The sequence below is a fragment of the Mytilus galloprovincialis genome, chromosome 3 (assembly GCF_965363235.1).
Source record: "Mytilus galloprovincialis chromosome 3, xbMytGall1.hap1.1, whole genome shotgun sequence".
Classification (NCBI taxonomy): Eukaryota; Metazoa; Mollusca; class Bivalvia; order Mytilida; family Mytilidae; genus Mytilus; species Mytilus galloprovincialis.
Window position 1 is genome coordinate 95,358,833 of NC_134840.1, and position 18,453 is coordinate 95,377,285.

The 18,453-nt window shown below is 30.7% G+C and overlaps 1 protein-coding gene across 1 annotated transcript; it reads left to right on the forward strand.

Moving 5' to 3' along the window:
* Positions 1 to 38: 38 nt before the first annotated feature.
* Positions 39 to 14,494, forward strand: LOC143069452 (putative lipid scramblase CLPTM1). The gene is made up of 14 exons (XM_076244094.1): positions 39 to 184; positions 1,819 to 1,980; positions 2,762 to 2,920; positions 3,908 to 4,025; positions 6,235 to 6,320; positions 6,827 to 6,944; positions 7,410 to 7,512; positions 7,982 to 8,126; positions 8,603 to 8,696; positions 9,772 to 9,962; positions 10,708 to 10,803; positions 11,569 to 11,704; positions 13,343 to 13,510; positions 14,088 to 14,494. The coding sequence occupies exons 1-14, from the start codon at positions 92 to 94 to the stop codon at positions 14,363 to 14,365; spliced, it is 1,947 nt and encodes a 648-aa protein (XP_076100209.1). The 5' UTR covers positions 39 to 91; the 3' UTR covers positions 14,366 to 14,494.
* The last annotated feature ends 3,959 nt before the right edge of the window (positions 14,495 to 18,453 follow it).

Below are 18,453 nucleotides of genomic sequence, written 5' to 3' on the forward strand. Positions count from 1 at the left end.
TTATTATCTTAATTTAATTGTATTTTAGGTTGTCATTGCTTTGTTTTTAAAGAAATTTTCTGTTTCGTAATAGGTTTAGAGATTATTTATTATGTTTTTAGAGAAAATGGCCGACAACGTGCCTGTCGCATCAGCAGCCAACAGCAATGAAGTCCAAAATGCCGCACCAGGGGCTGACCAGGCGGTAATTAACTTTGAAATAAATCTATATGTTAATTTATTTCCCCCCAATATTACTTTATGTTTTGAATTTGTGTAAATAACGATGATTCTGATCGAAAGACACAAGAACACACAGTTGAGAAATCTGATAATAATAATGTCGACGTCTGATTCGTCAAGCTTCCCTTTCGACCTTTCCAGAAATTATTTATTTTTACTTGAACTAAGTATTTTTTCTAACTAGTTGATTGGTCCTTCTTTTTTTCTGAAGGGATAGCATAATTTCTTTTTTAAAGACAGGATGGTCAGCATACTAGATTAAAGATTTAAAAAAACTGTAGTTTTTCATTTTTTGGTGAAAAAAGGGGGGCGGGTCTGAGAAAGATATACTGACCTTACAAGAGCTGAAAAGAAATACTCTTGTTAAAAGTGTATCACAACAAATTGAAGTACAGTTTTGTTATTACACCCCCAAACTTTCTTTTGATTACAGAAAATTATATACACATGCAGTTTATACATTACATTTTGTGTTTCTTAAAGTCTTTAAAGATCAATTTTTATTTAATTTGAAGGGCGATTTTTTTGTTTCTGCAGAAGGTGGTTGGTGTAAAAATTAAATAAGTCAAATTAAGTTTTTCAGATTTATTATTATTGACAATATTGTACTGTCAATTATTGATATATGATCTATATATATAATAGTTGTGAATAGAAGAACATTACATGAAGATATCTAGGTTAAAGGTATTAGTTATAATTGTTGTATTTTATGGATTTATATCTATATAGATATCTACTCAGGTATGTGTCGGGTGTTTGTTGATTTTAGCATCATCTTCAGTTACATTTGTATGATAAAAATTACCCTTTATAATCCGAAAGGGATTTAACTTTTATGAAAAACAAAATGCATTTATGTATCTACTATCTAGTGTGACCTTACAACTTTTCCAACTGCACATGTTTTTCTGTACTCAAAAGAGTATGAGTTGATGTGTACAAACATCAATTTTGTCCATTTGTGGTGATGAACTTTAAGATAGGATGAAAATGAATATACTACTCTCAAAATGCAAGAAACAATTATGTACAGAGGTAGATAAACATGTATGGCAAAGCAAAAAAAATAAGCACTGGTACTAACAGATTCAAATTAAAAAATAATATTCAATCCATATAAAACTCCCAAAGTTTATGAGGTGAGGGCTACATATTAAAATGGGGAATGTTTCAAAGAGACAATAACCTGACCATAGAAAAAACAACAGCAGAAGGTCAGCAACAGGTCTTTAATGTAGCAAGAAATTCCCGCACCCGGAGGCGTCCTTCAGCTGGCCCTAAACAAATATATACTAGTTCAGTGATAATGAACGCTATACTTAACTCAAATTGTACATAAGAAACTAAAATTAAAATAATACAAGACTTACAAAGGCCAGAGGCTCCTGACTTGGAATGGCACGAAAATGTACTTTTATTTACTTTTTGCAAATTTATGTTAATAGTAAATGTTTGCTAAAAATTCATGTAATTATAAGCTAGTCATACTTAAAACTTCAAGTCATTCTAATTTGTTGTAAATTTGGATTTTATGTTAAGTGTATAATAAAATGAAAATAATGATGATTAATTATCTTTATATATTTTCAACAGAGACCTGGTTTCTTTGGGACCTTGAAGACATTAGTAGTGCGAATGCTATTTATTTATATGATAAGTAGTTTTTTCCGAAGGTCATCAACCCCTACAACAGGAACAGAAGGACAACCTGAGAAACAATACTCACAGAATCTATTTCCAAAGAACTTGCAGATGGTAAATATAAGTATTGATATCATAAATAATGTAAAAACATGTAAAAATACACATTGAAGTGTTTATATATATATATAAATCACAAAATATTTTTATATATAAATCTCAAAATATTCTTGTCCAGAAAATACTCTGGGAAACAGATCTTGAGCAAATCAGTAATGCAATGTAACTAGCTTGCACATGTACAGGCTTTACATGTACATAAAATGCAATAAAATTCACTTAATTCAACTTTGAAAAAGTAAGTTGCCAAAAAGATCAATCAAAAGTAAAATAACAAATATCTAAAAAAAAAATCTAAACAGAAAGTCCCTAAGAAAATGGTAAAATCTAAAGCTCAAGCACATCAAACGAATGGATAACAAAAAGTTCTGTCATATTCCTGACTTGGTACAAGCATTTTCTTATGTAGAAAATGGTGAATTAAACCTTGTTTCTAGCTAGCTAAACCCCTCACTTGTATGACAGTCACATAAACTGCCATTACAATGTATTATATTGACAATGATGTGTTCTTATTGGCTTTACAGTAATGGAAAGAAATGAAACACTACATTAATACATTTAAACTGAAAACTTTGGAATAAAAAAAAAGATATATATATATATATATATATATATATATATATTAAAAAATTGTACAAGCATCGTCCTTTATCATTTTGACAAATTAAAACCGTTACAATGAACAGGTACCCATGTTGTCTCTTTGTTAGCATTCTATATTAATAATAATTTAAAAGACACAAACATATAATTAGATATCTAATCATTCCAGGACTTATATATGTACTTATCTGAACAAGAAGCCTTCTCAGACTTTGACAATGAAAATGCACTAGTTTGGAAAAAAACAGGTCTGATGTATGGTGATTGGACCAGTGGACCAAATGGAGATGGATCTTATGAAAAATCTATGGAGATAGATACACCAGAGGTAAACAAAGATAACTTTTGTGAGGCCTGGGGCGAAAGTTGCAGAAAGTAAGGCCAAATAAAAATATATGTGTGGTTCCAGTAACCCGACCGACCCTAGTTAAAACCCCCCGACCCTAGAACTTTTTTTTTCATTTCTGAAAAATTAATTTTCAAACGATCAAATTTTGAGGATTGTGAATTAAAATAATTAAATTCATAGATTTCTGTCATCTGAATTTCCATCACAAGTATCTGTTATCTGTTATGGCTAAAATGCAGCAATTCATAACAGAATGCAACAAAATTAACTAAAAACGTATCATGACTGTTTAATTTACAACCAAACACATGTAAAAATGGTGGACTTCCGGTTGGGGCATGTATAATACCGGAAACAATTTCGGTAAACACACGATTTTTTTCCGGATTTTGACATTCAAAAATAAAAATTAAAAAAAAAAAAAAAATTTGCCGACCTACCGACCCTATTTTTTAAAAGTATGTAACTGGAACCACACATATATTTTTATTTGGCCTAAGACATTGGTGTTGCTTTTCTAGCTATTGTAAATGGTTAACAATTGTTAAGTTCTCTGCTTAAGTCAGTTTGATAAGAGCTTATATGATAGATCAATACCTTACAGTTTGACACCTATTTTAAGGCTCTATTTCCTAGGTGATGAGTGACTTTAAAATAAAGTTTTGCTGACAGGCAACATATTGATCTGTGTCAACTATTTTAGTGGTGTTTTGTTGACAGGGTTCCAACCAACAAACCAACAAGACCAAACACAGACAAATAAGTTACAATTTACAAAACCACATCAAAGTTCCGTGAAAATACTCCATGTACTCCAATCTATACTTAAAAGGATAATGGACACACAGTGTACTTGCAGACCTAACTTTGAAGAAAACATATTGATGAGCCGATTTGAAGATGCATTTTAACAATGTTGTAATACTTATGGAAATTTTATCTTTTGACTGAATTATTTTATTTCAGAGCGTCCAGAACAATGGTTCTATATACCTTCATGTATATTTTGTAAAAGAAGGGAAATCTCCAAATCCTAAAGATAAATTAAAATATCTGAAGAGGTATACAGTGTATAATACAAAAAGTAAGTCAATGAAATACTAAAAATTTAGTCAAAATAATACAGAAAGTAAGTCAACAGAGTTGGTGAAAATGGTGGGCAGAAGGTTTTGAACTACTTTTTGCAAGGAAGGACCACTAAGGAAAAAAGGTTTTGAGAACTCTTGAGTCAAAGGAAATACAAAAACAAAACAGTAAAGATCTGACAGTAAATCATTTGCAGTACATAATACTGAAAGATAGTCAATGTTTTACTAAATATTCGTCAAAATTATTGAGATTTTTCTTTCATTTCATATTTTTTTCCACATAGTCAATTTACACACACATCATTCTACCAGAAATTCCATAACATGAGGCAGGCATTATCTGTGAATGGGGACAAAGTCTGTATGGTTTTTTGTTTTTTTAAATCAAATATGTTCAAAAGAGAACGGAAATACTGTAAAGTTTCCGATTTTGGTTCTGTTGTTAGGGATTTTAGTTGTGACGTTATTTAAGTTATGATGTCATATTCAATGTAAACAAAGAACCGCTGTCATCAGGTAACGTTTTTTTTTTTATAACAAACAATTTTTAAAAATGAATTAGTTTTAAGTTCCTTTTTTTGACTGATAAGGCCAGACTTTTTTTATTATCTGTTTAACGAGAAAATTTGTAAAAAAAAAGGGTCGAGGGGACGAAATAAAAAAAAAAAGTGCAAAATTGGTCCAGTCGACACTAAAAATAAAAATAAAACCAATCTAAGTGACCTTTTTTTTTTTTTTTTTTTTTTTTTTTTTTTTTTTTTAAGAATTTATCAAAATACAAGTACAATGGAATGAAAACAGACCAGTATATTAACCCTTCTATTAATTTGAACATAAAAAAACTATGTTTTTTTTATGTATTTACTCTAATATAGATCCATGGCACCAGGCAAATATATCAACTTGGCTGCGTATACACTATATACATGTATATACCTGTCACCCAGTCAGGAACCTCTTAGTGTATGTTTAATAAATGTTTATACTGTATATGATATTTGTTTTATATATATTAATCAGGCTGTTTGTATGAATAAAGTCTGAATTGTTTTACACTGGTCAACTTTGGTGCCCTTTATAGCCTACTTTTAATATGGTGAGAGCCAAGTTCTATGTTGAAGGCCATACAATAACAATAATTGCTTAAGACAACAAAACAGTCTTGGATGGAGAGTTGTGACATTGGCAATCATACAACATTATTTTTTCTTATTATTTATAAATGTAAAATTAACAAAATATCAAGAGATGGATTTTATTATTCATAATAGGAATAATTTGGTCTGGGCTACCAGCTTGAGTTTCCCAAGTTTTATCCCTGTGTAGGGTGCAAACGTGTACTGTAGGGTGCGACAGTGAAAGGGGGTGAACGTGAATCAAAAAAGTGGTTTTTCAAATGATTTGGTCCCATCCATACACAAAATTCAAAAAGCATTATTGATTTTAATTGATATCCTTGATACTATTTTAATATGCATACTACGATACTACTTCAAAGGAAAAATACAAACCCAAACTCTTCCAAAACGTTGACCGGCATGTCGAGTTCCACATCTGCCTCGTTGGTTATAATGCGGCTGATGCCAACATCTTCCGGTAACTCCTTGGACAACATGACCCTGATTGTCTCATCTCTATTACACTTAACAAATTTGAGTGAACACGAACTTTTCTCTAGTGATCGCACTTCAAGTTTAATGAAAAAAACGGTCCCTTCCCGGAAGTCGCTATTTTGTTTGACCATGCGACAAGAGATAAATTAGAAATCGCAGACCCGTACTTATACTTTTTTTTTTTTTTTTGAGGATTTCGTAACAGTCGACGGAAAAAATAAAAATAAAAGTAGGAAGCACTACTTTTATTTTTATTCTGAAATCGGAAAATGTGGAGTTGGCGGATCTCGTTAAACAGATAATAAAAAAAATCTGGCCTAAATATACCTCTAATTCAAAGTCTCATGCAAACAAGACCGGAAAGGGAAGTAGATTTCTGCGCTGATCTGGTAATTAAAAAAACGTGACAAAAAAATTTTGAATGATTTTGAGTTCATTAGTACAATGAAAAATTCAGGAAATTTTCCCGGTTTTTTTTTATTGATTTTGTTACTGTAATAGGGGACTTTGTCCCCATATAATTTGTAGATACATGTATGTCACAGCAAAAGTATATGTTTCCCAAATAATATGTTTATATTTATTATTTTAGGATTAAACAAGTTCAAAAAGAGAAAATTTCAGAATACTGTAAACCTGTTGACAGGTGAAACAGATGTTCACCCTGATCTTATAAAGGTAAACACAAACTGCAGTTTATAAATTTATCCAAGAAATAAAAAAAACTTTGACAATGATGTTTGAATTTGACAGCACTTTTTTTAAGATTTGTTTCAGACATATTGAGATTGGAAAGTTTTTTTGTTTTTTTTTTCATGGCAAAATAGATTTCTTTGAAGGAATGTTCCAGAACTGATTGTATTGTGGTTGGAAAGTATGTGTAATGAGATTTTCTTGTTTACTAGCACACTAAAAATTGAGCTCCGAATGCAGGTATAGCGTAAAGCAAGGTGTACACATATTACATTCATAATTTATAGTCTTTTTATGTTTGCAGTATTTTCATTGGGTGGGTACTGAACATCCATCCATCATCATCATCATCATCATTGGCATATTATATATGTTTCAACTAAAATTTAGAATGGAAATGGGGTATGTGTAAAATAGACAACAACCCAACCAAAGAGCAAAAAACAGCCAAAGGCCACCAAAAGTGTTCATTCTTTTTCTTTGCATTTTAGAAAGAGAATATGTCTTCCTTTGAGATTTTATCCCACTGGCACCCTAACTTAACTATAAACATGATGGATGATCACACACCGTGGGCAAGAGGAAGTCTACCAGCACCTCTGGATGAATGTAAGTTGTCTCCACAAGACCCTCAACTAAAGGAAGTCTTTTTTACCAATGAGACAACTCTCCACCAGTGACAAAATGAAAAGAATTTTAAACTAATAATGATCACCATCCAGCCTTCAAAAACAAGCAAAGCACACACTGCATAGTCAGCTATTTAAGGGTTAAAATGACAAATTTAAAACAATACAAACAAGAAAACTAACAGCTGGTTTTATATACAGAACAATGTACCAAAAACAAATATGATATACAGCAACAAATGATGACCACTGAATTACAGGCTCCTTATTTTAAACACAAACGATTGTTCAAAATCTATGCTAATCTTTGTTATAAATTGCAATTTAACATTGTAACACTTGTCAAAAAGTATTAAAATTCAGTTAATAAACAAATTTAAAATTATTGAATCAAGGAATAGTTATTCATTGCTTATTCATTATTGTTTTTATTTTTATTTAACAGACGTTGAATTTGTTCCCGGTGGAGAATTCTATTATCCTGTCATATATTTCAATGACTACTGGAATTTAAACACAGAGTACCAACCATTGAATGATACAGTCAAGTAAGTCATTGAATGAGTTATCCCCCTCTTTAATTTATCTTGTCATCCATTTCTATCATCATTGAAATTAAACCACAGATTGACTGATTAATATGTGGCATAGCAAATACAATTCATTTTGAATGATAGTATTCTTTCCAGGTCTCCTGTTGTGCAGAAAGATATATTAAAAAAGGAGTTTGAAATGAATAATTGATTAGAAATTGAATTTGTTTACCATTTATACATGCATTGATTGTACCCAGGGAAGAAATCTTGAAAATGGAATACCTAAACCACCTTTAGCAATAATTTTTGAATTCTTCTATACTTTTTTCACTGTTCAAAAAAAGTGTTTGACACCCACCCAAAATATATTTCTCTTGTTTAATACATGATTTTATGGAACAGGCATGAATCTATTATCAAATGTTGATGAACATTTTTGAGAGTTCAATTATTTATTGTAAGTATTTTTTTGTCATTTTAGAAAGTTGAATTTGACCTTGACTTATTCTCCAATCTCTCTGCTAAGATGGCAGATGTATGCTGCACAGAATATGAGGAGTAAGTGGTACTCCATGTTAGGAGCAGATTTCATGGAAGACTCTGATAATGATCAAGACTCCTTAAAGGTGAGAGTTAGCTATCAATGGATAGATTTTATTTGATACTTAACATAGTAACATTGGTACTGTTTTTCTGATGCTACTAATTTGAATTTAATGTTAATCTAGAAAAATTCTTCCTATAGCAAATATTGTCTGTGTCTAATTACTATTTGTATAGCTGTTTTTGTGAGTGGAATTATAATAAACAAATTGCACGCTATTTACCTATGGTTTTGAGGCATTTGGGTAGATGTAATGCAACCATAAACCCTATATACAAACTTAAATGGTGCTTTCACTTTCGAAAACTTTTGAACAAAGGTTCAAAGAACTTTATGATAAAATCAATGGGGCAAAAAAAGATATTTATAAAAAATCGGAACCTACCCAACTGTAATTTTTGGACAGTTCGCCAGGAAACACACCTATTTTATGTTGTCTTATTTTATCAGCTTTACTTATTAGATTTCAGAGGATAATTATTTAACTTTTTCTTCCAGACTGCCATTATAGAGACTAATCCTTATTTGTTAGCTATGACAATCATTGTGTCAATTGTTCACAGTGTGTTTGAATTCCTGGCTTTTAAGAATGGTAAGAAACAATTTGTTACTTTTTTAAATGTACTTTGAATTTAGAAAGGTACTTTGCATGTTAAGTTGCTATGTCAACAATAGGCAATAAAAAAACTTGTCAAGGATATAGTCATTGAAAACAAAATAATATAATAACCAAAGACAAATAATCGATTGATAATTAGCTCTAGATGGATAGAAACAAGGTCTGCTTTGAAGCCTCTCAGGGTGTGTCACATAATCAGAAATTGTTAATATAATCACATACCTGGTATAAATCATTTATTATTTTTTAAACAAGATAATCAAAATATAAAAAATACAGTCCTAATTTATCATATATTTATGCAAAAATTTGGTCTGATAATCAAATAATTACTATTAAAACAGCAAAATAATCACATAATAAAAAAAACATGAGGATTTTTGACCTAGAAGGTGAGCTGACAAATTATAGTTACAAGGAAGAGAAAACAAATAAAAACAAGGAGAGTACATTGCTATCTGTGTCTGCTGTCAAATATTTCCATTATTTACAAGCACAAAAGCTTAGAACAATAGTATTTAAAAACATTTTCATCACAACAGAAAACATGTTAAACAGTGAAACTGAAAATAAAAGTGATAAATACCAGTTAAGTTGGTGTGATCAACAACACAAAAATTAACACAATGTACAAAAAATGATTAGCACAATGTATTGATAGTTGTTATTGATTATGAATGGCTGGCATGTTAAATGTTATTATATGATTTATATGGCCTTTATTTAACATCTATACATTTATAATTTTTAAAAATCCTATTGTAAAATTTCATTTCAAATTTTTCTTAATATTAAGATATAATTACAAAAACAAAAAGAAAAGTACTGTAAATTTAGAAATTATTGTGAGCATGGTGAGGTTTTGATAATGTGACTCACATCAGGTATCTGAAACATAATTTGTATACAGATTTTCCTGAATCTTAAAAATTTGTCTCAAATTTTTGTCAATTTTCCAAAAATGGAAATAATGAATGTGGGCAATTATTTTTAATGAACTGTAACAAAAAAAGGTTGAAAATTTAAAGACATCTTTCTTCCTTTTCAGATATCCAGTTTTGGAGGAACAGAAAGTCATTAGAGGGTCTATCGGTCAGATCTGTCTTTTTCAATGTCTTCCAATCAATCATTGTTGTATTATATGTCCAGGATAATGAAACCAATATGATGGTTCGCATTAGTATCTTCATAGGTCTAATTATAGAAATCTGGAAAATACAGAAAGTTATAACAATAAAGGTATGTTACTATGGAAACAAACATGAAGGTCTCCATTTTGTTTTCATATGTCAATCGTGGTGGGCAAAGGGACAGTCAATGCCACTATTGATCAGGCTGATGAAATTCAATTCTTCTTTCTCAGTAACTAACTGCCTGTCATTTATTGGGGTAAAAGATTAGAACTGTTTGATCCCTGGCACCAATTTCAGCATTGTAAAATTTGTGTTTCCAGAAACTAGAAAGTATAGAAGATACATATAAAATCTTCTTTTGAAATCACATCAACTTTTCCTGAAAGTCAGAATTTCAAGATTGAGTAAAGAGCTATCATGAATCGAAGATATTTCCTTTATACTTTGATTATATAAATTTCGTAACTATTTTTGTCTCTTTTACTTCTAATGTTAATTTAACGTGATTATAGTGTTTGATCAATTTTGCTGTTTTTAATCTTTCAAATTATGTAGGATAGTTCCCATTCCTTATTTAAACCGACTTTCTCTTTCCTATACACCTTATTGCTAATCCCCGCTGACCTGGCCGCTTGAACTTTTGGCGCATACAACAATCACTTTTCCATTATGGCGTCAGATATTTTATTTTATGACGTCAAAATTTTACGGGAACTTGTGTGATATCCAGTAATGGCTGACAAATAGCAATAAGGTGCATTATGATCCAAAAGATAAATGGTCTCCTGTTTAAACATCTTAATAAACATTTAAAAAAATTCTGTATTTTTATTGTTTTTTTTTATTTTCAGCTTGATCGTGAAAATCCATTATTTGGAATAATACCAAGGCCCACTTTTGAAGATAAATCTACATATACACAATCTCATACAAAAGAATATGATATGGTAAGATAACTGTCATAACTATAGATTATTCCTAAGATCATTTCAGATTATTGGTAGTCCCTATTTTCTGATCGGCTTTCCCATAATGAATTTAGAAATTATTAAATAACTACGGTTTCAACTTCTTCAGGCGAAGTGGACCTTTGTTTGTATAGTACAGCATTTCCTTATGATCTGTTTATGAATTTTGGTCATATAGATCCTAAAGTATTCAGACAATTTTGGATTGCAAATTTTTGGTTTCAAGCATGCATTCAAGGTAACAGTAAATAAAAAAAATGAGACAACCATCCATCCAAGTCACAATTTATGAAAAGTAAACAATTATAGGGCTAGGAAGTAGGAAAAAATGAAGTACATATGAACCTTAACTATAAGTGCAACACGTTTTGTGCTAGAAGAGAACTGTTTTGTTTACACACTAGAACAACTTGTTATGTTACAAATTTCAATGTTTAAAATTAATATTTACTGCTTATCAGCGAAGTATCCTGAATTAAGGAGCATTAGCAAAGACTGGCTAATTCAAAGTCATAAAATAATTTGTCTGCTTCAGGTGAAATGTCTTTAATCTAACTGCTATCTTCTGAACTAGCATTTAAAAAATCCAACTCAGCGTGACCATCTAGTACAAAGCAGGGTTTATTTTCATAATATAGTAACATGTTTTCATCTTGAATATGCATTCAAATTGCAGTTAGGCATCTATCATTATCACCATTAATGCCATATGTTTTGAGTTAATGGGTTATATTTCTGTTTCAGATGGCATTTAAATACTTATCATGGGCCCTGTTCCCATTGTTAGGTGGTTATGCTGTGTATTCCTTATTATATTTAGAGCATAAAGGCTGGTACTCGTGGGTACTCAATATGTTATATGGATTTTTATTAACATTTGGTAAGTACATATATATATTAAGAACATGAAATTGGTCTATTCTAAACAATAAGAAAGTTTGTTATCTGTTTTGTTTAAACAAATGGAGCTCAGATAAAACAAGTCAGTAATTTATATAGATTTTATATTTTTTAAGTTTTATTTTAAATCTAATAGTTATCACGGGATTGGTGTTATTTAAAACTTAGTTCTTACAATGCAGTGTTCTCTCTAGACAATTAAAACGGCATGCTATGATAAAAGAACATTTTCAAATTAGATTGTTATTACTAAAAAATAAAGCATCTGCATGCTGAAATTCACTACCACTATTCCTTGCTGGTAGGATAGAAATTTAAAATTTGCATCATCTGTCAGGATACCCTGATTCTTAAATGCCTTAAGCTGATTATGCATTAATTATTTGCCACTAGATAATAAGTATTAAGAAATAATTCTTATATGACATGCATATTATGGAATATGTTGATATGATTGGTCGAGAAGACTTCTGGTATTTTTTGATAGACGACCAAACTTCTTTTCATAACTAATGTAAACAAGATGACGGCGTTGATAATACCGATGTAAACAAAATGAATTTTCAGTGCACGTAATCGTTAAATGAAATAGTAAACACAAAAACATTCATTTGAATTATAATAAGAGTTTTTGCAGTTTATCTTCAAATTATGAGATAGCAAATTTCATTGATTACATATTTTTGCGTTAACCAACAAATACATTTACATGACTTATGCGCCAGGCCTGTTCAATGACATAAATATACAATTTACGTGTGATAAAGGTAGCAAGTGTGGAAAAATACATGCTATATTTCAAATTTTAAAGAATTATAAGGATTATACGCCTTTTTATAGGAATTTATTGGTGTATAAACTCGACCAATTCACTCACAAACAAATAAAAGTCCTTGGGACTTTTATGATTTGTTTGTGAGTGACTTGGTCCAGTTAATACACCAATAAATTCCTTTAAAAAGGTGTTTAATCCTATAACATCATCATTGTTGTTCTACATACACATTGAGATATTCATATGTTACTTCCTAATTCCAATAAATAAACATATTAAGAATAGACAAAATAAAGTTCACATATATATGTTCAATTTACATATAATAAACATATATATTATTATTCTTTTTATCGAAAACAGAAAACAACAGTGCCATACACAAATACAAAATTTCTTCTACTAATATATTGCAACTCTGCTCATGCTATCATGATGCTTTAATTTTCAATGCTAATACAGATACTAACTTGGTGTATGAACTTATAATGAGAAATTATGCTGCAGCCAAAAAACTTGAGTGTGTAGGTTCAAATTTTGGTTAGCCTTGTTGAACCATGAAGTCATTATAAGGTTAGGTATACCACCCTCCTTTAAGAGTAGATTAGTCTGACAGAGAACCAATGATGACTTCATGGTTCAACTACATGTATTAAGAAAGGTAACCTGAGATTTTGTTTGACCTACACGCTCAAGTTACTTGGCTATAAAACTGTTCCTCAGACTATGTCAATGATATTTAGGGGTCCAGAATGTTGATATTGGCTTTATGAAAATATGTAATCTGACCAAAATATGATAACAGATATATATATTTTCACATTGGTGATTGTTTTTCTTCAGGTTTTATAATGATGACTCCACAGTTATTTATAAACTACAAGTTGAAATCAGTAGCCCATCTTCCATGGAGAATGATGACATACAAAGCTCTCAACACATTTATAGATGATATATTTGCTTTTGTGATAAAGATGCCAATGCTTTATCGTATAGGTTGTTTTAGAGATGGTAAGTTTGTTTCTTATATTTCATACTGAAGTTTCTGATTTTTTTAATGGTTTTTTCCAAGTATTGTATGAATTAGATCTCACATATAAAAAATTAGGGTAGTTATTACATGTATTATGAATGCAGTCTTTCCTCAAATCTGTATTTTATGTACCAAAAATAGTTTTTGAGTTTCATTTTCTATAAATTGCTCCATCTTGCTTTCTTCTGGTACCTTTGAATCTTTAACATATATCACTGGTATCTTGGTTTTGACGGCTTTTAAATATTCCTAACATATAATGAGCAGAAATTCATGGTTATTGGCCTTCTGAGAAGGCTTTGGGATAGTAAATTTAGTAATATGTAATATCTTTTAGTTCTAGGATTTAAAAGAGGTGTACTATGCTATTTCAAATTGATTCTTTAAGTTAACAAACATTTACACTATATGAAAATGCAATGCTTTGTTTGTAACATTATTAGTTATTTGTTTCTATGCCTGAAGATCCTTGCTGGCTTGTGAGTTTTCTAGTTCAGGTTTATGCTCTACATGTAGTTGGACAAAACCTTCAGTATAAGTATTTATCTTTTTCAGACATTGTATTTTTCATTTTCCTGTATCAGCGTTACATTTATCGTATAGACCCTAAAAGAGTGAACGAATTTGGTACCAGTCAGGACATGTTAGACCCGAACGGTGACATCATGCCTGAACAATCAGAAGCCATAGAATCAAGTCCATCAGAAGCCATAGAATCCAGCCAATCAGAAGTCAAAGAGCCAAGCCAAACAGAAGAAGAGAAAACAGAACAGAAGGACAGTAATGGGGAAGCACACCCTCCAAAATCAGCAGACGATAAGAAAAATGATTGAATAATTTTATATTTTAACATTTAAATACTGTAGTCAGAAATCCTCAGAACAAAAGGACACAAGAATGGATTGTTGCAATATGTGATGTTGTGATATTATACCTTTTGTAGAGTAAAGATGCTTTAAATATTTGGGTCTTATTTGTTGCATTACATAAGAATTCTTATTGTCTCTTTCATTGGTTCAAAAACATAGAAATCAAAGAATCAGCAAAAATACAGAAATCCAAGATAGATACAAAAAAGGGGAAGGTCTATAAAATCTTATAAAATTAAATGCTCAACTCAATCAACTACACAGAACGAATTGAAAACAACTGTTATATTCCTGAATTTGTACTGGCATTATTAGTTCCCTATCAACGAAGTCGAAAGGGGTCTTTAGGTTTGCAATCCGTCCGTCTGTCCATCCGTCAGTTTTCCACACTTTTTTCTTCATGCCTGATGATATTGATTTGATGTTTGGTGTATTGTTTTATCATGACAAGTTACAGATCAATTTAAAATTTTGTTTAGGTCTGATGATCTTGTGCAGAGTTATGGTCCTTTGACCTAGAAAATTCACTAAAATAATGATTTTCCACACTTTTTTTTTTGTCATTGTCATTCTTGAAGATATTGTTTTGATAATTGGTACATGTATATAGTTTTATCATGACATCAGTATTTTTCTTTTAAAGAAACTTTCCCTACGAACTATACTGGTATTATATGATCAAAACATGTCCATTAATTTTGTTATATTCCAGGACTTATATCTTCTTTATTATTAAAAGTATAGTGGTCCCATCATTTAGAAAAGTTGTTTAAAATACAATGAATATTTTTCCCTTTTAAGTTAAAAAAAAATCTGTTGTTTTAAAGTAAATGATTAGTGTTTATTCATTAAAATGTAGACTCTAAAATAAGTTTGAGAGAATAATCAGACACAATGGGGCAAAATCATCTCATTAAAGGGGGGAGGGGTGGGTAGAAAAAAAGTAAAATTTAAAGGAAAAATATATTTATGTTACTTGTCGAAAAAAATAATAAAGTGGCGAAAAATATATTGTTTTGGCGAAAGAGGTGGCAAAAAAAATAATTGACTTAGGGAAAACCCTGATTATATATGGTGATACAATATAATTGTCAGATGATCAATAAGTAAGGGCACATTTTTTTTAAAGAATTCTGAACTTAATTTTATGTGAACACATTCCTTCAAGATGCTCTGACTGGTACTTTTCATATTTGGTTGAAAGATTTGGTCATCATGTTTAGATGCTGCAAATACTTTTTCATGCTATTAATTATCATGATTATAGAACACATCATGAAAATAAACTCATCACAGATACCAGGACTAAATTTTATACATATACCGAGGTGCGTTTCGTCTACAAACGACTCATCAATGACGCTCGAATCAAAAAAAGTTAAAAATAAAGGGCCAAATAAAGTACGAAGTTGAAGAGCATTGAGATCCAAAATTCCTAAAAGTGTTGCCAAATACAGCTAAGGTAATCTATGCCTGAGGTAGAAAAACCTTAGTCTTTCAAAAAATTCTAAATTTTGTAAACAGTTAATTTATAAATAAGGTACCTGTATATATGTAGGACTGGCATCCATGGTGGGTTCCAAATCTATGGCAGATTCCAAATCTATGGTATATATATAGACCTGCCATCCCTAATCGAAGGTAAATTTTTCGTTTCTGTGTGTGTTGCATTGTTTTTTTTTTGTTCACTTCAGTGTTTCTGTTGTTTCGTTGTTTTGCTCTTGATAGTTGATGTGTTTACTCGGTTTTAGTTTGTAACCCCGGATTTGTTTTTGTCTCAATCGATTTATGACTTTTGAACAGCAGATACTACTGTTGCCTTTATTTATTAGAATCCAAATCAATGGCATATTTCTAGTTTCTTAATCTATGGCAGGTCTTTAGGGACGGCAATGATGTAATTTGACTTTAGTTATTTGCGACGTTATAGTTTCCAAAATTTTCCCTGAAAAATAACTCCATAATCAAAATTTGCCATAGATTTGGAGAAAACAAAACCTGCCATAGATTTATGATTTATATGGTGTTTGTGACGAAATATTTGCCATATATCTTGAACGCACCATAAATTGGAGTCATACATATATATATACTGTTTGTTAAAGCTGAGTATCTTCCATCTGTTTAACTTAAATAACTCACAATTCCTCAGAAACCATTGACAAGTTTTCCTTAGGGTGTCCGTATGAAAATTTGGTTAAGTTTTGTCTGATCTTTTAACAAAGATGCCTATACCCATGTCCTGAACTCTGGTCGATAAATCAAACCACATCTCCCTTATATTGATATCTGATATCGTGAAACTTTATAAATCAAAATGATTGATTCATTATATGATACTGTCAGTGGCCACAGTGCTGTTATTTTGGTCCTGATTCTAAAACGTATATGACTGTGCATAGATGATAAATTACCCACATATTATTGTATTCAGTTGTCCATCAATTTTAATTGGTCGATGCCACTGCTGGTGGCGTGTCTGGCGTATCAAATTATTAACCTGGTACCTTTGATAACTATTTACACCACTGGGTCGATGCCACTGCTGGTGGACGTTTCGACCTGTAGGGTATCACCAGCCCAGTAGTCAGCACTTTTGTGTTGACATGAATATCAATTATATGGTCATTTGTATAAATTTACTGTTTGCAAAAGTGTGAATTAATCGAAATACTAAGGATTTTCTTATCCCAGGCATAGATTACCTTAGCTGTATTTGGCACAACTTTTTGGAATTTTGGGTTCTCAATGCTCTTCAACTTTTACATGTTTGACTTTCTAACAATTTTGATCTGAGCGTCACTGATGAGCCTTAAGCAGACGAAACGCGCCTCTGGCACATCAAATTATAAGCCTGGTACCTTTGATAACTATTATGGTCATATAGCCCTTCTACTGTTTAGGTTATTATACATCCTTGACTTTCAAATATTGGACTTTGAGCGTGACTGATGAGGTAAATCCAGAAAAGCTCTTCGGACGCATAAAATTAATAACATGTTTTCTTTTTTATGAGCTTTCCTCCTGATGCCTCCATATTGCTTTATTAAACATAGAGTTTTGCCACATTTCTTAGTTCCGTGAACGCATGCAAACATAATGAAAACAATTTTCAGATAATTTGTTAAAAAAAATTGTTAAAATTTGATTCTAACATGACATTCTTAATATGCTGTAACTATACAACTGTGTTAAAATAAGAATTTAGTGTATGTAAACTGATAACCAACTTTTAAAAGACATCGTTGAACAATCAACTCTTAACTGTGACGTTTTAACATTAGCATTGCGAAAATTCATAAATGTAAGAGTTCTCAAAACATTGAAACATAAACCAACGATGAAAATTGTTTCATGCAAATTTGCAGAAATATTAGTAAAATGTATCAACCCTCTTTATTTTACAGTCATTTTGATATAACCAATTTCTTCTTTTCAGACAGAAACACACAATAACAGCATTGACATACCGGTTATCATTTGACTTCATCATAATCTGTTTATTTTTGTTCATTAATCTATTCATCAGTGTTCTCCGCAGGGCCTTTTAGCATCATGCTAATTTGATGCTATAATGTTAAATGTGATGCTGTCTGAAGTGGTTTTCTTATAGATTATGTTATGAATGTGATGCTATATTTTTTAGAAACAAGATGGTATTTCAATTTTCCCTGTTTACCAGGATGCTTAATGAAATATCTAGGGAGAACACTGTATAATTCTGCTCAAATTTTCATACATCATTGACCTTCAAATTGTTGGAGCATTCATATTACCTTGTAATCCAGGGAAGTGTTTCAGATTCGTAAACGTAATAAAGCGTTATTTCAATTTTAAACTACTTTTATTCTATTTTTAAATTGGTGTAAAGTAATTTTGGAATTTTTTATATCATGTACAAAATGAACAAATGTTTATTCGGATAGTAGGACGAATATGTCTAATAAGAAACATAGTGCATATTTGATAAAATTAAAATAGACAGCTATACTTTTTTTTTATAAAAGGGTAAAACATTGCATTGTTTAGATTTTATAAACGAAACCGGTTTG

Bases quoted from the DNA above. Each gene is read 5' to 3' on its own strand.
- LOC143069452 (XM_076244094.1), top strand. From the start codon at position 92: ATGTTTTTAGAGAAAATGGCCGACAACGTGCCTGTCGCATCAGCAGCC. The intron at 185-1,818 runs GTAATTAACTTT...TATTTTCAACAG, and splicing joins CACCAGGGGCTGACCAGGCG to AGACCTGGTTTCTTTGGGAC. The intron at 9,963-10,707 runs GTATGTTACTAT...TTTTATTTTCAG, and splicing joins AGAAAGTTATAACAATAAAG to CTTGATCGTGAAAATCCATT.